The sequence below is a fragment of the Bacillus rossius genome, chromosome 7, assembly GCF_032445375.1.
Source record: "Bacillus rossius redtenbacheri isolate Brsri chromosome 7, Brsri_v3, whole genome shotgun sequence".
Classification (NCBI taxonomy): Eukaryota; Metazoa; Arthropoda; class Insecta; order Phasmatodea; family Bacillidae; genus Bacillus; species Bacillus rossius.
The window spans coordinates 7,429,825-7,454,669 of NC_086335.1; the positions used below are offsets into that span (position 1 = coordinate 7,429,825).

Here is a 24,845-nt window from a genome sequence, read left to right on the forward strand (position 1 = left end):
CATTAATTTAGGTGGTAATATTTGCACCCGAAGTTATTTCTACGCCCTCAAAATTTTCCCCTCTTCTATAAGTTTCGGTCCGTGACCTGTAAAAGATGCAGCCCTGCATCGTGCCACGACCTCACACGGTCAGCGCAGGAAGGGCATAAAACACACAGCTAGCTTGTTTGTGACAAGGGGAGTGAGGCACCCCGCCTCGCATTTAGTGCTTACCTAATTTATACTAGTCTAGTAACAGTCACAATATTACAAAAATATTGCTGCTTATATCTATGCATACATTTATCCAAGTCTATGAAAGAGACCTCACAAATTAACTAATTTAGGTGTTTCAGGCATACAAGAAAATGGCGACCTCAGTTAAGGAAGATTGGAAAGACACCATCTTGGAAACAATGAGATTCCACACATTTTATGTACTAGTCACATTGTCACATGTGACCTTCACCACAGTGCAGCACAGGCAATGAATTAACAATGATGTGTTAAAACTAACGACCATCAAAACACGCTTTGCAACGGAAATGAGTTCTTGAAGGCAATTCGTTATTCCATTAATTGTTTAGGAGTTGAACAGTAAGAGCCTGCCAGCCACAAAGTAGAGAGGTGCCCCGTGAACTGGGACCTGTTAAGGCCATCTAGGCCACTGAGGGGCACCGGCCACTGAGGGGCACCGGCCACTGAGGGGCACCGGCCACTGAGGAGCACCGGCCACTGAGGGGCAGCGGCCACTGAGGGGCACCGGCCACTGAGGGGCACCGGCCACTGAGGGGCACCGGCCACTGAGGAGCACCGGCCACTGAGGGGCACCGGCCACTGAGGGGCACCGGCCACTGAGGGGCACCGGCCACTGAGGGGCACCGGCCACTGAGGGGCACCGGCCACTGAGGGGCACCGGCCACTGACCTGGGGCTCGGACGGCGCCAGCAGGCCCGCCGTGGACCCGGCCAGGCCGCTGCCGCCGGTCGACGAGGCAGAGCCCCCCTCCAGCACGGAGCTGCTGCTGCCGGGGCTGCTGGCGCGGCTCAGCGGCATGGTCCGCGCCTCGCCGTGTGCCCGCTGCGAGCGCCTGGTCTCCACTGGCCTCGGCGTGTCCTCCGGCGTGACGGCGACGCCTGGCCGAGGAGGGGAGGTCTCGCTCCACGGCGCGCCTGCACACACCCAGCACTAGGCGTGCGCCGTCCTCATCTCTTCTTTGTTGGCGAATATCCCATATGTTGCTCCCGACCACCAAAAAAGGTTGATTGTCTGTAAAAGTCGGTTTACGGACGATAATTTTACGTGATAACGTCATACGAAAACATTGATGAAAAAATTGCATACTTTTTTAATTTTTTCAAATATTATTTACAGTTTTGCAAATTTAATTCAAATAATTTGTTTCAATATGATCACGAACAATTAGTTAAAAAAAAACACCTTAACCTGTTTGATATTATAGAAAGATTTTCTCGCACGGTAGTTGGCCGGTTCTTGCATGCTCGGCTAAGGCGGAACGTGACAATTTTTCGTGCGTGCAGCCGGCGTTCGTCGATTTATAAGACGTTATCACGTCAAAAGTCTGACCCCGAATATCGTTTGTGATGTATCGACTTTACATGTAGGTCTCGACGTGCCTGTCAAAACATGTCGAACTCTTAACAGTCGTTCTTGTAATAACAGTATCAAGATAAAGACTGCAGGTGACATAATTTTTTCTTAAATGTACATGTAAACTAAACACTGCGATGCATACAATTCGCACAGTCTTGATATGACTCTAAGACAAGCCAGGTGTTGACCAATGCCTTGTTGGTTCACATACATCACGGACAGCTATGGGAAGCGGCACACTCCAGAACTACGCTGCATCGCGCCAGGGGTTCACCTTGCTGCACTGCAGGCATCACAGACATCTTACCAGTGTGTTTCTGCAGGTTTGCTATATCGTGGCTAACTCCCCCGCTAAACGGCTCTTCTTCCGGAAAGAAGGTATTCGTGATTCCAAGCTTTCACGTTAGAGCGCTGTAGCGTCGCATGTCTCAAGGTCACGCGCTGTATTTTATTTCTGTCTCTCTCTCTCTCTTTCTCACTCTCATTCGTTTGGATTTTGTTTGTGTTGCAGAATTAAGACGATTGGTGCATGGAAAATATTACGACAAAACTAATTTAACTGTACATATTTATTTTTGATGCTTCTTTTTAAGACATAATATACCTAGGATATTTTTAATAAACTTTTTTTACTGAGTTATGTCATTTTAAATGCATTTATTTTTATTCCAAGCCAGAATTATTTAGAAAACACATAATTATGTTAAACTTAAGTATAGTTCAAGAAACGAGTGTACGAATAGGTTTCTGCACATATAAAAGTAAGAAGAAAAAAATTTTCATCGTCAAAATTACAGTTTAATATTGACAATTTCCATTGATCACTGCTGGACTACTTCAGGAGCGATTTAAAGAATAAATTTAAATGAAAATGAAAACATAATTGGCAGAACACTATTGAGTTATGTATATATTTTCATATCCTTTTTTTTTGTTGATACGATCCGACTCAAAACACGCCCTCTGGAGTGACAGTTCTAGTGCTGCGTGTAAAACTCTCGCCGCCGGGAAGAATGTCCCCGCGACGTGGCGCTGAGGGCGGCGCTTGTCGCAACCAGGTAGTCCGGCGGAGCTCCGGCCGGCGGGCCGCAGCCTGCGGGTGGGGAGGGGGAAGAATGGTGTGTAGAGGGATGACGAGAGAGGAGGCTCTGTCAAGGTCGCGCTCATAGAGCTAATATACAGTAATACATCTGGAGAGGACAAGGGAAGACCAGCAGAGGATGCGAGGTGAAGCCGGGTATCGGCTTCCTATGCTGGAAGAAAATGAAAAAGAGCCAAACTCGCCTCGCGCGGCCGAAGAATCCTCCAAACTAAACTCGCAACAGCTCCGAAACTATCAAAACAATCAAACTGAAAATTTTACTGGAGTATCTATAAACATTTTTCCCCACATCGCTTTAATATTTTTTTCGAAACATGAATGCTTTCATTTTTAAAAATTAAATACTTATTTACTGCCAACATTTTTTGTGATTACGCAGAGTAAATTACAACATCGAGGAAAAATTTTTGTTTGCAATTGCAAGTGGGGGACACTAGCGTATGAAATAAGGAAGAAGCCTCAAATTTTATTTATATACCCCTTTTGACGCATTCAACCCCATACTTTTATTTTTACAGAGAGTTGAAGTGGGAATAATATTTTTTAGTGGGTAACACTACCGACATGTCTTCGGAACGCACTTATTTTTGTTATTATACATCTCAAAATTTATAATTTCATACACAACGTTTATAAAAACGAATTCTTACTTACCTCATTTAATCTATTACAAACCTCTTGTAATATACGTGTATTAGTAGAAGAACCAACGTAACATGCAAACCTTAGGTAAACACTGGTAGAGAATTGTTTGGAATAACTGTAATGCTATGCATATACTGACAATGTAAGAAACTTCCAATTTTATTAATTGTTTGCATAAGAATTAAAAATTTAAAAAAATCATAGAATAGGCCTTTATAGACTGAAAACCTTTCACGTAGTTTCAAGTCGCGTACATAAAAGTTTTTTAATATATATAATTACCAAATATTGTTGAATATATTTAACATTTTTATACATGTCACAACACACATATAATAACAAACCTATATAGTATATAAAAAGACAAACGCCAAATTTTAGCATTTTGTATTTCTTTTCTCTGTGTGAATAAAATAACAGTTCTTAACGTAGTTGCTAATACTGTACTATATTTCTAAAAAAAAATTACGAAAACCCCTGACATCGTCACCATAACAATGATAAATTTGCAAAATAATTAAGGCACATTTTTTAATGCTACGAAGCACACTCTTAAGAGAAATGTTTTAAACTTATGTTGGGATGTAACTAATATCTTAAAAGCATTCTGAAACCGTTACTTTGAGGGAAACCTTAATATACCGAACACCATACCATCCTTTAATCGAGTACGATTTTCGCTTCTTAAGAACCATTTGTCTTCAAAATGCACTGTACTGTGTAAGTAATAAATCAGTCTTAAAATCAGTTAATTATTTTATCTTCCTATTTCGTATTCTAATTGAGATAAATATCAGATAAGCATGTGTTACTTGTATCACGACATCAAGGTATTATTTATCAGGAATTAATATTTCATTTTATTTTTTTGTTAACTAATGTGCATAGGGCAGTGCACTAGACATCACTACCTGTGTGTAGTGTTGCGTTACACTTTTTAACGCATTAGAGTTTACATAAAATGATAAATTCAAAATTTCGTTTAAAAGTATAAATATCAGCGATCAATTTAATTACTGTCCAGTATAACTCAGTCAGTAAAACATTCGGAAATATGTATAGGACCTGTTAACCTAAATATTTGTTAACAGTTAAACTGAACTAAGATGTGTTAGAGTGGTTTTTTTCTCTGTCCGTATATTAGAGGTATGGAACATCAATAAATATAGTTTAAAAAACTAAAGAAACATGCTTTTAAAGATTATCAAACTAAAAAGTTAAAAATAATTTTAAAATTTAATTTATGATAATAGTATATAAGCAATACTAGTATAAATGAGAAAAAAAGCTTGAGGCGCTTTGTGCCATATTTTTTGTATATTAAGCGCCCCATGCTTTTTTCTCATTTATACTAGTATTGCTTATATACTATTGTCATAAATTAAATTTTAAAATTATTTATAACTTTTTAGTTTGATAATCTTTAAAAGCATGTTTATTTAGTTTTTTAAACTATATTTATTTTTAACTTTTTAGTTTGATATTCTTTAAAAGCATGTTTTTTTTAGTTTTTTAAACTATATTTATGTATAATTATCATAGGGAAATGAGTTACCGACACTACCTATTACCATCTGAGATAACTATTTGGAGTTGCAACGTCACAAAGAAATGGTAAAGTCTCGCGTGCCTTAGACCGCTCGGCTAACGAACGTGATGAAATTGGTGGGACATTATAGAGTGATGAGCCACTCACTCTTAGTCGAAAGAGTTACAGACGGACAGACAAACAAACATACAGGTGAAGCTAATATAAAGCATGTAATAAAATACGCATCTGTCGCCCATTTACTTTAAATACAGAATTATAAACTACATATTGTGAAAACATTCTGCAGCAGTTTTTGCTGAACGGAAAAACACGGATGAGAAGACAGACGAAATGTGTTTGGTAAGTGATTTTTCGTCAAATGAAATGGAACAGGACAGTGCTTATCAGAATGAAATTACAGAACTACTTTTGTGCAAGGAAATGTATTTTACAAATACATTTCAAGAGAAATCACCTTTAAATGAAATAGATCTTGCTGACATGGAAGAAATAGACTTAGATTTAGAGGCCAGGCCCCTTTCAAGTGACGAAATTTCTCTTGAAGGGCTGAAATATGTTTCTGGCTATATAGCTCACCGTTTCAGAAATAAATATCCTGACCTTGGCACTACGGATTTCAATTCGGAGGACGATAGCTGGATACATGTACAATCAAAGGGTAACTTAAAATGTCCCACTAATGAATTTTTTGAATTAATAAAGATCGCTGAAATGTGTTTTGATAATATTCATGGCAACAATTTGTGCAAAAAAGAGCGGATTTTTGAATCACTGATTAAAATTATTTGCGGAACTACTGAAAATAAATATCCAGAAGAAGTTATATACTGTTTTGTCAGGACAAGAACGTATATGCGTATCAAGTATTTGAACATGAAATATTTTAACGAACAAGACCAAAAACGCAAAGAAAGAAATAAGATGAGGAAAACTACCCTCTAAGATTTTTCAGTGTGATAGTGTCCACTTTCCTTCACCATAATATGTACGTTCATAATTTATTTACGATGTTTTTTAATTACTATATTTAAGAAAAGCATTTATTGTGAATATCGCAGCAATTATGTAGGGCTTAAGGTATTTATTGTATTCCAAATATTGAGTATGTAATTTTTATTGCCTTTATTAAAAATTATATATATATTAACAATGTAACAAAATTGCGATATTTTTGTATTGCTATTGCAATTTCGTTTCTTGTAAACATTATTGTAGACTTTTTCATATTGAAATTATATTTGCTATAGGGTTGTTTGTATTTTAATTTTACAGTTATAAGATTTTTTATATGTTGTTTACTGTTTACAAACATTTGAAAAATATTTCCTTAACCATATTTCAATTTCCATGGCAATAGTCTTGTTAGCTTTTCGGGTAACTCTTCTACATGGATGATAAGATGGTGCGACATCTAAAACATATCACACCACCTTTACATAACTATAAAACTAAGAGGTGTTTTCTTTACATAATATTAAAGCACAATGTTTCCTTGTGGCGTAGGTGATTTAGAATTTCCATTTATCTAGAAAAATGGGCTTTCAGAATGTTTTTTAACACACAGTGTTTGGGAAGGTTTTTGAAGAAAAAAATTGACTACGCGTTTTATTTTTTTGCAGCTGAATTAGGGCACTTGCATGAAATATAATTAATTCGTAGGAAGCGCAATGGTTTAAAGTATTGATGTTGAAGATTTGAAAAGATTTATTGAAATAGTGTGAGAGAATGAGCGAGTTGAGTGAGAAGAGTGCGGGAGTGGCCACATGACGTCTGCGCAGTTGCGGACAAAATAATCCATTCCGCCTCCCCATGGCGAAGGATGAGTGAAAGAGAACCCTGATAAACCTTCCCCTCCTCCGGGCACGATAGAACCTTATCGGCTGTGTGTTAGAGGGAGAGCGAGATACAACCTTCGAGGTTTTGTTAGTTCCCGCTAGATGGCAGGCCGCAGAGCGACCACCAGCGACACCCTTCTCGTATGAAGGCCATCTCGCCACTGACGAGCTGGAACTAAGCTCCTGACCTCCCTACATAGTAACGGTCACCCACATAGGCATCTAGACTCTTTAGTGGTCATATGATACAAAATTCATTGTTTTCGGGCCTGTGACCGTTTTTTACCGTGCACCAATCGCCTTAAGGGCCACTTCATTGACAGGCGAGCAGTTAGTTCTACAAGTCACGCTCGTCAAAACTATGAGCAAATAATTAAAACACAAATAGATTTTCTGTAAAGAATTGAAAGGTTAAAGTTAATTCCTTGAAATCTTACACAATCATCTTAAAAACGCGAACATAAAATAAGTTATTTTACTGGTGCATGTGTCCAGATGGTATCATATTTTGTCTTTTAATAACAGTTGGTGCATTTTTAAAATTATATACATATATATATAATCAATTTAAGTTCCTCAAAAAAACTAATTTGTTATGAATTCAACCACATTTACGTTATTCAAAGCAGAAAGTTATAAACTACCAACCACGGTTATGTACATCACTGTTGTGTATATATTTGTTAGTGATATATTTATAATAATTTTAGCAAGCTTTTATAACACAAGAAAAACTTGTTTTATCGAGGTCAAAATAGTGTCGTAAATAATTAATTAAGTAGAATCATGTATATGCATTTTAATAGGTAGATTTTTAGAAAAAGACTATCACTTGTAGCAGTTAGAGGTATATCTGTATACATCACATTTTATGGACATTATAATTGCCGTAATTTTGCAGAAATCACTTCCAATACTGATACGTATAATATAGTAATGAAAAATCTCGATCGAGTTCGTTATCAGGCAAAATCTGACCAAAAGGGTAGACACAGGGAAGTTTTATTGAACAACAGAAAAATACATGTGGCTCTCATAATATGACGAATATTGCATCCGTTTGAAGTATTATAACTAGTATAAGTAATACAAAAGATTAGTCTAAATAAAATTTTGATACGACCAACCATAACGGCAAGAGGTAGGGAAAATAAGGGTTGGACGACAAAGATATTCATAACACCATTGAATCCGATCAAATAGATTGGAAATATGATAGTTTATATCAAAAACTTTTCTCTGAAACCATTTTTGATAACACAAACCATTGATGCAAAGGTTGGAACAAAAGTTAAAGGGCAAAAAAATTCAAACTCCCTTAGTAAGCACACCATCAAATCTTTTTGGATTGTTTATGAACTTAATATTTTTATTTAAAACTATTATCTGAAATAATTTTTCATAAGAGAAACCATTCCTGCAAGGGTTTGAAGTAAACCGGGGTATAAATACAAAAAAAAAATTTCTTTACCATATTCGATATTAAATCCGTTTTTATTTTATTGTAAAATCTTACAATTTTATTCAAAACTTTCGTCCGAAATAATATTTTATATCGCCAACCATTACCACTAGAGATGGAAAAATAGTAGGAGTCAGAATGAAAAACAATAGAGTTTCGTACCATGTACATTATCTAAACCGTCTTACTTTCTAAATATTGACAGGTTCTACTACGAGATTTCAGACTTTGGCAGATGAATATTGTGCAGAAATAAATAAAACAAACATATTTGTGTAGCACAAATTTAGCTAATCGTGTATAAATATTTTTATTTTTTTATTTTATAAGTATTTTAATGTCAATGTCTGAAAGTCCGTTCAAAAACTGTAAATAATAGACACCGTATGTTTGACCTACTGTAGTTAATGAGGCCCAGTAATTTTGAGGGAAATTATAAAGTAAACATTTTCCAGTCTGGTATTCAATAACGCATAACTGTGTTTACATTACATTATATGTACAGGCACAATAAATTACAATATCACTAAACAACTTAAAAATGAAAACAAATCAATTCACAAGTTTGCAAGGACAGAGAAAACAAACTACAATATAAATATCAAAGAATAATAAATTCTAAATATTCGAATATAAAGCCCTTCCATGATGTATAAACGTAGATAACTTGTTAGTTCTGCTTTGGCACAGTTGTAGCGGTCAGGCCCGCTACTTTCGAACTGCGCGCGCCGTCGCGGGCCTCCGGCACTCCGCTCCCCTCCTTCTCCCTCCTTTTCCCCCCCTCCTAGTGTTTGTTCAATTGAAGGGCTTCGTGCAGTATAGTGACAAGCCACACTTTTATGAAAAGTGAGATTTTATTATTTTTAGATCCAGGGTTGCTGTATCTATCGTGTGTGCAAAAGGTTAGTAAATATCTCAATAGATAGCAGCAGAACCTCAAAATCATCTTAATGCTCAACTGCCATTTTCATGTGTTTCTCTTCTATAACATGATAAGCCACAGTTAAAGATGGCCGACATCAGTGAACACATGCCACATTGTAGCTCAAGAAAACGTGCTTCTGAGGCAAGTTCGGACAGTGACGATGTTAAGTAATTGTTCCGTTTTTGATGATAGTGATGCGGATGAAACCTACAAACCAAAGGATAACGAATCTGCAAGTAATTCGTATGGTGTAAGTATTAATTGTAATTTGTGACTTATCATACTCTTGCTCCCAATGGTATTTACGTACTGTCACATTTAATGATATGCCAAAATATCAATACAATAATGAATACAATTGCGAATTTTATCCCTATCACTAGATAATAAGTTTTATTTACATAAGTATGATGTAAATTATGTTATATTGTCTGGATAATTAATAACCTATATAAATATTCCCGGTGTGAAAAGAAGTGTGGCATATCATTATCTTGCTTGTATGTTTACATTAGCACGGCATTATCACACAACAATATTAGTATTTATTATTACATTTTTATATAAAATATAGGAAAGAGTGTTGCTTAGCAGTCTTCAATCGGCAGTTGGCAGTAGCCAATATATTGATTGCAACGAGCAGTCGTCAAGTTATTGATGTAAATGAAAGTTTAAAGGCCAAAATATTATGGTTTAAAAAATCTATGTTGACGATATATAAAGTCCACTTACCTTACCAAAATAAGAACTGGCCAGTAGTATCTCTTTGGAATCAACTCATCAAAGAACAGCGCCTTAAGGAAATTCATCATTATTTTCTTATAGTTGGACACACACATATGCCATCTGACAGAGATTTTTATTTAATAAAGAAGTGCCACAGGAAGGTTTCTCAAATATTTTCGCCAACAGAATGGCTCGATATAATAAAACAAGCAAACAGAAAGAGACCCTTGAAAGTGATAAGTATGTCACAAGTTGATTTTGTTAGTATGGATAGTCTTTTAAAAAATATAAGGAAATCTAAGGAAACAAAATGTGGCCAGGTAGTGAAATTTTCTTCCGCGCTTGCATTCAAGTTCACTTCTGAAAAACTAACTAGCTTCTTCATTAAGCATGCAGTGAATGAACACTACAAAAGGGTGAATTTTTGCAAGGTTGGCAGACCTACGGGAAAAAAAATTTGTAATCTGCTGAGGAAATATACAGCATCACTGAAGATTAACAAGAAGAAGTTGGATGATGTGCGAAGCCTTCTACCGTTTTTTCCTTCTGTCCACCACAACTTCTATAATGGACTTCAAGCTGATAGTGCTACGGATGTTGATGCAGATGTGGAACTGTTGACTTAAACTTTGTTATGTAAAAAGAATATACTACTGTATTTTAAGTGCTATTTCCACTTACTGCCTATTTGGTATTGTTGTTTGTTCGCGTAGTTAAGTTAAATAAGTCGCACTAATGTTATAGTAACTGATCAGACATTTTCTATATGCACCACATGTGTTTATTACATTTATATAATTTGATAATTAAAGCAAGGCAATAATATGACATGCCTCACGTACATGTGCATTATCACAGTATTATTTATCTACATTGAGCAACTTATGAGATGAGCAATAAAGTGATAAGCCACAAATATTTACACAAATGAAAGTTAAAAAAATACTACTGGTCTCAATTTACACCATTGGTGAAAATACAAGTGGCCAATATGCTTTCCAATAATTAAGTTAGATAATCATTAATGCTCACATTAAATAAAGCAATAACAAGAATTATAGAATTTGGTAAAAGTTTAAAATTGCTATATCTCTGTTTGTGCATGATGTGGCTTGTCACTATACTGCACGAAGCCCTTCAATTTGTACTCGTCCCCCCCCCCCCTTTTGATAGGCGCATGCACGCGCTGCGGCGCGAGCTTATAAATTGAGCTGCAACCATGTTGAGGGCCTTCTTCTACTGGTTTCCTTAGTCAGGCTCGGTTGTCAGCGGTAGCTGATCTGTTGTACCTCTACTAGCATGTAGTCCGTTAGGTTCTGTTTGAACTACGTGCGTGTGCGACCTCAGGGGAATAATGTAAGTTGGTTTGAGTCGTCAGTGAGGCGGTGGCCCTCACCCTAATGTAGAGTCATTTATTCTTAAATTTGTTCTGTCTAAATTCCTTTTCGGCCGCCACCATCAAAAATAAGTTTGGATTTTTGCTGTAAATTAACTTCATCTTCGCTTCCGTTTTTGTTTGTAATTGTCTCCCCCTGAGACGTCGTCGCACGTATTTGTTTATTAAAGTATAGTGTAAATTCTTTCCTTTTTTTGTACCTGCACTTTGCAGTAGTTTTGTAATTCTACTTAATGTGAATTTAACTTCATACTTGGCAATGATTTTATTTCGAGTCAACTGGGCATTGCCCCCTTTGACGGTCAGTTGTTTGGATCGTTTACGGTGTAGCCGGCATACCTCACAAATTTATTATTGTTAACAAACACGTTTTGTCAAAAAAGAAATTTGTTCCCAATTTATGTATTTAGCCTTGCCTTGTTTTCGCTTAACATTATCAGTAATGTTAACGTAATGTTTTGATTTGACTTTGTATTTGAATAAAATGTCTGTGTACCTGAAACCATTTACCTTGTATACCTGATCTGCTCCATTCACGTATACCCCAGTTCATGCCAGGTTCTGGCCTCCCTCCACGTTTAGTTAGGCCCTTTTCACAGTCTTAACAATATAAAACTGCACAGTGCCATACAGTGACATTTAATGGAATGTTACTTGGTGTGTGTTGCGTGCGCCACGGAATAGTTATATTCTGTTAATATTAAGTAAGTGTTTGTTTCTGTTTGGTGCGGTATTAAATTTGTATTTCAGACATTAAATTTAGAGTAACTGGTAAGGTAGGGCTCTTTATATTTGCAGATGATCTATGTCTCTATGCTAGAGGAGCTATGTCTCTATGCTAGAGGAGCTATGTCTCTATGATAGAGGAGCTATGTCTCTATGCTAGAGGATCTATGTCTCTATGCAAGAGGCGCTATGTCTCTATGCTAGAGGAACATTGTATCTATGCTAGAGGAGCTATGTCTCTATGTTAGAGGAGCTATGTCTCTATGCTAGAGGAGCTATGTCTCTATGCTAGAGGAGCTATGTCTATGATAGAGGAGCTATGTCTCTATGTTAGAGAAGCCATGGCCTATTCTTCACTTGTACATAAGTCGCGTCAGCATGAGGGAGCCTTTACCTTGGGTTGAGTGTAACTTTGTTAGACTGATAAATATTTGTTCGTCCAGTGTTAATCCTATGAGGTTTCGTAACACCTACATGTGATGTGATTTTTAAGTATGTTTAATCGTGTGTGATAATGTTAATAGAATGTTGCAGTAAACTATTTTCCCCTGTTTTCATTGCATGAATTGTAGGGCCCTTGAATCAGAATACATGAATAACGTAAATTATTTGCCACCTAAAAGTGGATTTAAGAATCCTTTATGTTGGATTTGTGAAGATTCAAGCATTGTAGCAGAATTCTAGTTTTCCAATGCTACGCTTCCCTAGTTAAGTTCAATATGTATGTTTTGAGTCATCTTGTAATATGCCTAAACAGTCCGCTGGTGTAAATTTAAGTGCACTTTTAGATAACGATCAGTTGCCACGCCATTACACTAGTGGGATCAAATAGGAGTTTGCAACCACCTAGAGGTGGGTTGTTACAGCAATTTTCGGTATCTGTTCCAACCAGTTACTGATACAGTAATGTACTGGTTACAAGTAGCTGATACTTCTGTATAAGCTACAGCAGTAGCGGTCCCAGGAAGCGACAAGGTATCAGCATTCTCGTTACAGGTTAGGGATCGTCCATTAATCACGTGAGGCTCGAAAGGGGGGGGGGGGAGGGGGTCGGGAAAAATCACGAAATATCACAAGGGGGGAGGGGGTGTAGAGAGATATCACGTGTATTTTTTTTTGTCGCCCGATTTCTACTAAACAGAAAAGCGATGCGTGACCTTGACTCGCTGTAGCCAGGCAACAATATCCCCGCCCGCCGCAACATGAACCACCCGGCTCGGCTTGCCAGTCGCTAGTAAGACTGTGATTTTGGCGCCGAATACATGCGTAAATCACATATTCTTTCCTTTATTATTTTTATGCCAGTGGGAATAAACCTGCAACCTAAATGTGTGTCTGGACATTTTTATCACTGTGCTTAATTTTCCAGAATTAAATTAGATTATACCTATATTTAAAGATAATATTCCGAAATTTTTAAAAATATTTTGCACCAAAAAATACACGTGATTTATTGGGGGGGGGGGGGGGTTGTCTGAAACCTCACCACAAATCACTAGGGGGGAGGGGGGGTTTAAAATTTGCTAAAAAAACATCACCTGATTAATGGACGACCCCTTACACATCCTCCGTGCCGTCATCACCAGCGTAAAAAGGTATCATTTTTCTGTTTCCACTTTCTTCGTATAAAGGTATCAGTTTTCTCATTCTACATTCTTCGTAGTCGTAAAAAGGTATCGGTGTTCTCTTTCCACGCCTTTCGTAATCGGAGGCTTCAATCTTTGCAAGGAGCACGCACTGCGCACTGAGTGTACTTAGATGAGAAGCCTAATATGTACATCAAGCTCTGTCCCTGCCCGAACACGCCCAAATATTCACCTTCGGCCAACCTCGGGATTTGTTTTATTTTTGCGCAGGAAAAATTAATTCAAATATTAAAAGTGGTCGGTTAGGTTAGCTACATTAAAACACTTTAGAACACTATGGACGGTTGGTTAGGTTAGTATAGCTACATTAAAATAAACAGAGAAATATAAATATATATAAATAAACCCGAGGTTGGCCGAAGGTGAATATTCGGGCGTGTTCGGGCAGGGACAGACTTGATGTAAGTACATCGTAGGCTTCCCCCCCCCACAATCTTTCCCTTCTTTATCCCTTATTCGTCGTGCCGCTCCCTCCCCTTTCACAAGCTCCGCCCAAGTGACTGTCATCTGCGATCGGGTTCTGCGCACATTGGCCGTGGTGTTGTTCCAGGTGAATTCTAAACTGATACTAAAGTACTTGATACTTGAATAGTGTACTCGTTTGGAGTACTTGATACAGGCGTGTATCAGTTACAAAGTAGCTGATTGATACTCTGCAACCCACCTCTAACCTGTACTGATATATCTTACGGCAAAAAACATGCTGAGCTTGAAGATTTTTAATTACGTGGCATCGAGGCCTCTCATTACGTTTTTGACGTGACAACGTCTAATAAATCTATGAACACCGGTTTCACTCACGAAAAAGTGTCCCGTAACCACATTATCCAACAATGATGTGTCCCGTTACGCTCATTGTACGCTTGCGCCGCATCTATCGCTCTTCCACTCGATTGGAACAACCATCGATTTGACTTTTCAATCATGTTTTCGTCGTTTGAATTATTAATATTATGTAATTTAACGATCGTCCAACGATTTTCAGCACAATCGGTACGGTCATTTAAAAGTAATGTTGAATTTTCAAATACATTTTTGTACGAACAATGGTGTTTTACAGTTACACATAATAATTTGAACTACACCCGGGATATTTTGCATAATGTTTTAAAAATATTGTAACACATTATAAATAGGTTTGGTGTATTTGGGATGCATATTTGTTACAAAATCGTATTATAAAAACAAAATAACATTATTCCCTTACGGTGCTGCCATCTACGGTGACGGACGCGAACCGAACGAATCGCGCTATCTAGCCGTTTCCGCGGCAACCAGGCACTCGTTAATAGATATTTTCCCTTGTTTATCGCGAGGGGCGTTATTATTAATGAATTATAAATAAAATTTCGTGCCCGGGGCCACAACTGCATATCATTTTGAGCACTGGAAGACATAAAAACGTAAAATATTCTCGACGAATTTTAATCTCGGCCCCAGCGCACCACGAGCGTCTGGGTTGGAGTTTGAAGCCGAATTTCTTTCTTAAAACTTACTTATACTTATTTTATTAACTTCAGGGGCATTTTTATTGAATTCTACGTTTAATTTCACGACGAACAAACTACGTCGTTAAATGTGTAATTGCGAAAAAGCGTAAAAAATTCTCGACGATCTTAAAGTTAAATAGCAAACATGTATAAAAGTTATAGTTAAAATAATCTCTTCGTTAAAGTAATAAACATATTTGAATTAATGATTGCAAATAAAAGTAAATTTATCAATTAAATTATAGATTTAATTTCACTCCTTCTTTGTATCCATACAAAATAGTGATAATTCAATAAAAATGATTCAATTTTATTCATAAAAGTATGCAATCATTTCATCATTGTTTTGTTATGACGTTGTCACGTTAAACTATCGTCCGTAAACCGACTTTACAGACAAACAATTTTTTTTGAACGTATCGTGTATGCAAGTGAAGAGTAAAGAGACTTGCTTTGTGTAGAATACAACAAACCTGTTTAACTTTGTTTGAAGGATGCGCATTGATTATAGTATTTTTTGAAAATTAATAGTCATAAGTTATGTATATTTTTATGTGTTTCTATAATACAGGTTGCAGTTTGAGTAACATGTATTTTAATATTTTCTTGTGATGAGTTTGTGATAGCTATTTTTATTTAACATTTTGTGCCCGTTGGCTGTCAGTAGGTAACTAAAGTGTATCTATGTAATACGCCTTATGTAGACGTCATTAATTATAAATCGTTAACGTTATTATTTCTAGGAAAATTAATTTGTGCCAATGCAGCGAAGATAACAAAGGATTTTGTGGCCAGTTACAATAAATCTTATTTCCTTTTTTGGAGAAAAGTCTTTATGTTATTTTGATAATTTCTACCTTTTCCCAACCCCGTTTGCCTGTATTATTAATTTTGAAAAAAAGATTCTGCCTTTTGTTATAATCATTTTGAATACCTACACACGCAGCTGAGGCAGGGGATTTACGAGAGAGATTATTTTGCGATTTTAGTGATTCTCACCTTTTTTGAAAAGTCTAATTTTCCTTTTTCAACAACGGGTGTGTGGGATGTTGGTCAGCTTTGACCTCGGCGGTACAAGTCAGGGCCGTGACATGTACTAGAATAAAGAGTTATTATTTTGTTACATTTTATTGAATAAAATATAATGTGTCTATTACTTTTTAATAAATTTTATAATTTTATCTACATATTGTAAATATATAGGTGAATTAAATCTATTTTTTATATTTTGGTTTTTAAGGTTCATAATAACACTGGCAGGAAATAGAACATCGACATTACGTGCATATACGGCAACACGAGCATGTTTTGGGAACCACCAGCACCAGAGATAAAGATGGCGACAGTATGGCTGTCTCCACCATGAGGATACAAATCAATGACGGCTACCTCCAGCCGTCACAAACCACCGATAAGAGTAACTCAGGAATGGATATGACCCTTGTAACATAAAGCACAACAACCAGGAGTGCAGTGCCCGAAAGCATGTCAATGTAACGAGAAGTGCAATGTTCGGAAGTGGGATTCTCTGTGATGATGGTGATGATGCAATGTACGGATAACTGCCATATTTGGGGGTGGGGCGCTCGATTAAAAAATGGTGGACAGAAATTAAGTAATCCAAGATGGCTAGCAAAATGAGACAAGTCAAGATGGCTTCTGTAAATGATGCGATCAAAGCTAGCCAATGGAAATGACGTAAACTAAGTTGGCTACCGGAAATTATTTGTACCAAGTGGGCCGCCGTAATGAGCCCTAGGTGGCGCGCTTCCCTCCTAGCGCTTGTCTTGTAATTATTCAGTCCGATCACTAACATGACGCCTGCGGGGTTCGCTACCCGCAATGCTTGCGCGCCCAGTAAGCAGTTTAACAGCCAGGGGAACAGTGGTTCTGCTACGAAAAGAAGTGTCCCAAGGAAAAATAACGCGTTCCTATTGTCTACATCCGGAGATGAAGAAGGCGGGCATAGAAGCGTGTTCTAGGAGGTTCTCTTGTGGGCCGACCGGCGTTGCTCCGGGCATATAAGCCCCTGGAGAGCAGTAACAGCAAGGAGTGCGCACAGAGAGCGCCTCTAGCCCACCGCCACTCCGACAGTAGACACCGCTGCAACTACGCACCTCTGGGTTGGCAACGATACACTTAGGTAATTAAGTGATAGAGTAATTTCCGAGTCTGAGGTGACAGAATATTTCTTAACTGAAACACTGTAGGAAGAGGTAGGACATAGTCTCATACAAGTTTGGACTTAGTCAAATTTGGGAAGACGTTGCCGTTCGTCGCAGCGTTTGTTAGACACTTCTGCACTTAGGTATATCGGACTTAGGTTCATGGGTGATACTACGGTGCGTACGTGTTCTTACGTGAGTTACATATGAAGTGTTACGCTTACGTATGGAAGGGCATTCATGAAAATGATTGTCCGAGGTGCTTTTTCGTAAGTGCCTGAAGTGGGTTCACAATTGAGTTACGTAAGATAGTCGCGCGCTTGAAAAGAGACAGCGCACATATTGACCGCAGCGAGTGCGCAGTGACAGTCTTCAGCCAAAGGACAAAGACCAGCAGTAGCCTATATGAGAGGTAGTGTGACTGATTAGTGCGAGAACTCTGATGCAGAAACAAGTGACTGCTGAGCTCTTAGAAGACCTGGTACCGAGAGATCATCTGGCAGCTCGGTGTAGGTGAGCGAGTGGTTCTCCGACTACTAGAGCCGGCGCCAGCGAGTGGGAACTGTTAAACACTAGCTCTGAACACGCGCGGTGCCCTGATAATATATTTATATTTTAATATTTGCTGGTAATTATGTATCTTATTCCCACTATTCTTATGGTGCGCACAGTTGCCAAATTATTTTTTACTAACAATTGTTTGCTTAAAGAGCCCATGTAATTTTATATTAATAGTATAATCTATATAACAGTGTTAATTCATTGTGAATCGGACATTAAAATTAGTGTTTTGTTTATATTGCGTAGGTGAGGGTTGTATATTAAGAGATAAATTCAGATGGCTTATTTTATTTATGTCCCTTTTCATTGATTATGTTTTATATTACTTTTGAGACAAATAAGAATAAATATTGTTGTTGTAAACAATATTTTTATTTTCAAAGCAACTCAATTGCCATTACTTTTCTTTTTATTTTAAGATACATTCACTCTTGCTAAATAATCGGCAGCAGGTGTTAGGTGTGTTTTGCAGGGATTGCTGTGGTTGAAACACTGTTACCAACACTTGCAGTTAATGCCCGGCCGATGGCAGGGTATTAGGTGTTGGCAGGGCTGCGAGATGGGATCCAGCCTCAGTAGTGCCTGGCGTGTGTTGTGAGGCGAGGTGACTCCTAGCGTGTCCGTACCTGCGGGCGCTGGCTCGGCGTGGCTCCTGGCGGCGGGCATGGCGGCGGGCATGGCGGCGGGCATGGCGGCGGGCATGGCGGCGGGCATGGCGGCGGGCATGGCGGCGGGCATGGAGGCGGGCATGGCGGCGGACGGCGGCTGCTCCGCCAGAGAGCGGAACACTCCTGTGGTCGCCGCAGACGGTGAGTGGTCGGCCGCTATCGGCTCGTGCAGCGCGCTCTTCAGCGACAGTATTCGCCCCATCTGCACACACACACACGTCAACTCATTACTAAGTAATCATGCCCAAAAACACTACTAACAATTATTTTCACACCCATTTTCCCCAGTGTTAGTCACAGCCAATAAAACACGCAATGGGGCTCTACATTCATATCAGTATGCATCATTTACATTGTTTAAACATAATTGGCTATATTGTTACGATTTACCGCGGGTTCGTAAAGGATAGCCCAAATAAAGATTTTATTACACTACACAGTTTTATTTATTGCCACTACTTATGTCACTTACAAAAATCTTCTAAAATAGCAAATAATTAATTACACTTAAAGAAAGGTCTATTCCCCAGTCACTCGTGACACACACCGCGCTGGGCCGCACCTCTGGCGCAACTCTCGCCGCAGCACCCCTCGTGGGTCTCCGCCGCGGGACTCCGCCGCCGCCGACGCACTTCCCCTTCGCCGAGGATCCACTCGACTCCTCGCTCGCAACTTCGCTCGGGACTCCGCTGCACCCGCGACTCTATCGCCCGGAAACTCAGCCGCGGGAAAACTCCCGACTCCACTGAACTCACTCACTCCCTGCCCTGGAACCTTCGTCCAAGGACTTCGCCACTCTGCCGCACCCGCGGCACTATCGCCCGGAAACTCCGCCGCGGGAGAACTCCCGACTGAACACTCCGAACTGACTCAACTCAACTCCACTGACGATCTCGGGCATATATATATGCCCCGGCGCAATTCCAGAACTCACTAGAGCGGCCGGGGCCAGTCGCGTCACTTCGAGCCGTCCCGACAACAGAAATCTCTCGAAAACACGTGTCGGCGGCTTGCGTAACTCCGCAGCTAGCAGGTTTCGGATGTCAAACTAACAGTGCCGCGCGGGGGAGCTGAGGGCTGGAGGGAGATAAGGTGGTGTACCAGGTGCGCACTGCACATCTCATGTTACAGCGTGCACCTGCGCGTGACGTGGCCTTGCTCACGTTCATAACAATATTATAGAGAAATATATTTATACTTTAGCATAACAAAAAATTTTCACATGTGTGTGAATGAATTACACACACACACAACTAAGATATATTTAGCTTTATAGGTCCTGAGATTCCACTTTAACTCTTAATTATCAGCAGGAAAGATAGTAACTTGAAGCATTAAATCAGCAATCAGGTCAGGTTCGTCAGTGCAAGTATCCCAGTGTCCTGCACAATGCACTCGTGCGTGGACACGTGAAAGTGAAAATTAAAAGTGACAGGAAAAATTTAAAAGGAGCTTAAAGACACCAAAGACATGTAGCACAATAGGTAGATTCTCTCAACAATCGTTCGAACATAAAATGAGAAAATCCTGCAAGTGTTTTTCCACAGTACACTTAGTATTTCTTAATATCGCAACCGCAAATGAGGGAAGCCTGCAAGTTCCATGTCTCAGTGGGCTCAGGAGTCATTCAGATCACAAGCCCAGGGCCAGGTTTCAATCAATGCCCTAGCACGAATTGAGAAAGTCGAAAAATCTATTAGCATAGAATTCTGAGACTTCTTTCAAGGCGCTGTGTGAAATAGAAGGGAAGTTTGCAAGAACAATGGAAAAATGAGCTGAGGCTTTAATTAAGGTTCTTTCCCGAAGGATTGGAAGGCTGCTAGACCTGTGGTACAACAGACTGGGTTTACATTTAAGGTGCTTCTAAAAAAAGGGGGAAGCATGCAAAGTCCAATGCATAGAGTGTTAAGACTTTATTAACGCAATAGCTCAAAAGAAGGAGGCCTGAAAGAACCACTACACAGTGTGGTTGAGGCTTCCTTCAAAGCGCTACAACGAAAAAGGAGAGAAACATGCAAGGCCAGTGACACAGTGGGATAAGGCTTTGTTTTGAGGCAAGTGCAAAAGAAGTGGAGGGCCTGAAAAACACGTGACACAATGGGCAAAGACTCATTTCGGGGACTAGAAAGAAGAAGTGAGTGAAGCATACAAAACTTGTAGCAAAAAGGGCTAACCCTTCCTTCAGGCATTAGCGCGAAGGAGAAGGATGGCCTCCAAACTTGGTTGAGGCTTGCCTCAAGCACTAGAATGAAAAAAGGGAAAGTGTGCAAAACCAGTGACGCAGTGGGATAAGTCTTTCTGCTTGCACTAGTGTAGAAGACAGAATAAATATAGAAAACCCATATAAAAAAAATTGTTAAGCCTTTATTTAAGTTGCTGGTGCAAAAGAGGGGAGAGATCATGGGGTGGCCACATCTGCAGGATTACATTGGTAAGTGTATGAAGACTTTTTTTTCTTCGGCTAATTCTTTCGCCATATTGGTTATACGCCCATAACATTGGCTGAAGTGTAGTGTTTAGAGTGTGGAAACAGTTTTAAATAACTTTGTTGATTAAAGTTACTGTTTTTAACTACGGTGTATCTAATCCATACTTACTAACCATCATTAGACTTGGTCAAGCACCATTTCCGCAATGTTTTGGGCGCAACCATGCGGCGATGGAGAGGTTAAAAAGTGACTTCACCTACGTCACAGAAAGACATCTCCTTACAATTCCTAACTCCCTGGTATAAACGTTTTCGAGAGCATTGCCACTGTACGCTGAGTATTAATTCAAATTTCTAGCCCATTTGAAGAGAAAGTCTGCAAGAAACAGTTGCATTATGGACATTATGGACACTATGGACTAGCCTGAAGTAACAGGAAATCTAAAGGTCCCGTAGCAGAGATGTCCGAGACATCCTTCAAGGTGCTAGCACTAATTAAAAGAAAAGCATGTAAGACCTGGAACACAGTCAGCATAGCCTTTCTTCAGGCACTAAAACAAAAAATGGGGACTTTGTCAACGTTTTGAAAATCGGGCTACGGTTTCCTTTACAGGACCAGCACGAAGGAGCAGGAAAGACTGCAAGACCCGAGGCACAGTGGACCAAGTGTCTTTCTGCATGTGCTAGTGTTAAATAGCGGGGAACTTCACAAAACCAATGACACATTGGGTTAAGACTTCCTTGAAGTGCTGATGCGAAAGAGGAGGGAAGCATGCCAAAACCATGGCACATTGGGATGAGCCTTCCTTCAGGCATTAGGAAATTATGCAATGACATAGCACATTAGGCTTAAGTCTCCTTCAAGGCACTAGCGCGAATAAAATAAGTAAGTATGGAAGACCTGTATCAGAGTAAGTAAGCAATACCTTTAAGTTGGTAGCTCAAATAACGGGTTACGTCTGCAACACTCGTGACACAGTGAGCTAGGTCTTACTGCAGGTGCTAGCTTAAAACAGGCAGAAGCCTTGGACCGAAATAGGAGAAAGTATGCAAGTCCTGTAGCATAAAAATCTAAGATTACCTTAAAGGTACTAGCATGAAAGAGAGGATACATTTGTAAGACCTGTGGCACATCAAGCTGTGACATCCTTCAAGGCACTTTTCGAAAGGATTGCAAAGTCTGCTAGAACCTTGGCATAGTAGGCTACGCTTCCTCAGCTCAAAAGAGAATGGAAACATGACTAGGGGGACCATGTAACTCCTGTCACACACAAACGCCCAGATAAAAACCCCTTAATCATAAGTCACCCCTGTGCCTCCTCCCCCCGCAACCATCAATTTTATTTAAGACCACATTCATCTCAATAAGTGTCAATTAAGATCCCATTAATCCCAGTTAAGGTCAATTACTGATTCCAATCAATCTCTATAAGTGTCGAATACTAAAAAAACTTTCATCTCGAACACCCCCTCTCACATAACGATCTTAATATTTTCAAATTGACAATTATTAATTTTTTTGCATGCAGTACGCACACCAATTATAGTCCTGGCCACCTGGCTGATGAGCGCGCAATATATAGCCTATATATACCCCACCACTACGCTGCTGTACGCACACCAAGTATAGTCCTGGTCACTACGCAGCTTTAACCACACCAATATAACAACCCAGCTAACAAAACTGATGAAGGCGCACTATGTATAGCCCCGGCTACTAATCTACTGTACGCACACCAAGTATAGTCCTGGCCAACACGCTGTGCGAATGAAGAAGCTATCGAGTAAGTTAATGTGTTTGGTGAGTAAAGGGCATATGTAAACACTTGAGGGCTTATTTGATGTTTCGGCGGACTGTGGCGGAATGTGGCGGACTGTGGTTGGACTGTGGCGGACTGTGGCGGACTGTGGCGGACTGTGGCGGACTGTGACGGACTGTGTCGGACTGTGTCGGACTGTGGCGGACTGTGGCGGACTGTGGGGGACTGTGGCGGACTGTGTCGGACTGTGTCGGACTGTGTCGGACTGTGGCGGACTGTGGGGGACTGTGGCGGACTGTGTCGGACTGTGGCGGAATGTGGCGGACTGTGGTTGGACTGTGGCGGACTGTGGCGGACTGTGGCGGACTGTGACGGACTGTGTCGGACTGTGTCGGACTGTGGCGGACTGTGGCGGACTGTGACGGACTGTGGGGGACTGTGTCGGACTGTGGCGGACTGTGTCGGACTGTGGCGGACTGTGGCGGACTGTGGCGGACTGTGACGGACTGTGTCGGACTGTGGCGGACTGTGGCGGACTGTGACGGACTGTTTATGAGTCATAAACCTACAAATGTAGGATTGAGCACTAACACTATGACAACTCTGTACAATGGAGTATACCTGGGCATACTTACCTATGCGTGCTCAGTCTGGTATGAATTACTACGCAATTCACACGTAAGAAGAAGGTTAAACTCATCCCAACGAACAGCTCTAATTGCTGTAACAAAAAGCTACAGAACTACGTCTTTAGAAGCACTGCAGGTTATCGCTGGAACCTTACCTATAGACCTACTTATACAAGAAAGAGCAAAAGTTGTGATATTAAAGATGAAAAAGGAATACACTGCTTCAAAGTATCGCAGAATTCACATAGAAAATATGGAAATCTGGCAAGAAAGGTGGCGAAATTCTGACAAGGGAAGACATACACACAATATATTCCCTTCAATAGAAGAACGGATGAAATTTTCATGGATAAGTACTGACCACTACACTTCACAATTCCTAACAGGTTACGGGAATTTTAAATACAAATTAAACTCTTTTAACTTAGTGGAAAGCCCTATGTGCCCTGTGTGCATGGAAGAAGACACAGTAGCGCATGTTCTAAATGATTGCGTTAAAATAGAAGACATACGAGACAAGTACACAAGGAAGATGGCTATGGAGGATGTTGATATAAAGGATATTAATCAAATTGTGAGAGATAAGAAGACTTATGACATATGGAGAAATTACACCTTTGAAGTATCCAAGAGACTGGAGCGTTTCGATAGCTGGATGCACGAACAATCTCTGATGGAAGATCTGCTTTCTGATACGGAATAACTAATTACAGAAAAAAAAAAAATAAAAATAATTTTTCGAATCTCCTACACAAGTTTCTTTGGCTGTTCTTCTTGTGTATAGTGTAATCGAACAGCCGGAATATTATATCAAATTAGATAAATGAACTGAAAAGAATAAATTAAGAATAAGAAAACTAAAAAATATATACACCAGATCTCTCTTTGAAAATAAGAATAAGAATTATGACAGAATAACGCCCTGGAAACCTGTATAAGCAAGCTAAAAGGATATGAATTATTATATAATATAAACTGTAGTATATTATATAATATATATATGTGTGTTAAAAATATAATCATGTGTGCAATAAATATAAATAAACTACTCTTGCAAACCTTATAAAAAGGATTATATCCAGAGTAGTCTTTAAGTAAACATACATAATCTATAATATAAATTATTTTTTCTATAAAGCTACAAGATAATCTGTGACGGACTGTGGCGGACTGTGGCGGACTGTGGCGGACTGTGACGGACTGTGACGGACTGTGGCGGACTGTGGCGGACTGTGGCGGACTGTGGCGGACTGTGGTGGAATGTGGCGGACTGTGGCGGACTGTGGCGGACTGTGGCGGACTGTGGCGGACTGTGGTGGAATGTGGCGGACTGTGACGGACTGTGACGGACTGTGGCAGACTGTGTCGGACTGTGGCGGACTGTGGCGGACTGTGGCGGACTGTGGCGGACTGTGGCGGACTGTGGTGGAATGTGGCGGACTGTGACGGACTGTGACGGACTGTGACGGACTGTGGCAGACTGTGTCGGACTGTGGCGGACTGTGGCGGACTGTGACGGACTGTGGCGGACTGTGG

The 24,845-nt window shown here is 39.7% G+C and overlaps 1 protein-coding gene across 1 annotated transcript in view; it reads right to left on the bottom strand.

Moving 5' to 3' along the window:
* The window catches only part of LOC134534400 (sodium-dependent nutrient amino acid transporter 1-like), a 241,445-nt gene that overhangs the window by 169,825 nt on the left and 46,775 nt on the right, over positions 1-24,845 (bottom strand). Inside the window, exons 2-3 of the mRNA XM_063372865.1 lie at positions 18,451-18,694; positions 907-1,151 (exon numbers count right to left, since the gene is read on the bottom strand). Coding sequence (XP_063228935.1) covers positions 907-1,151; positions 18,451-18,694 — 489 coding nt within the window. The remainder of the gene's footprint in view (positions 1-906; positions 1,152-18,450; positions 18,695-24,845) is intronic.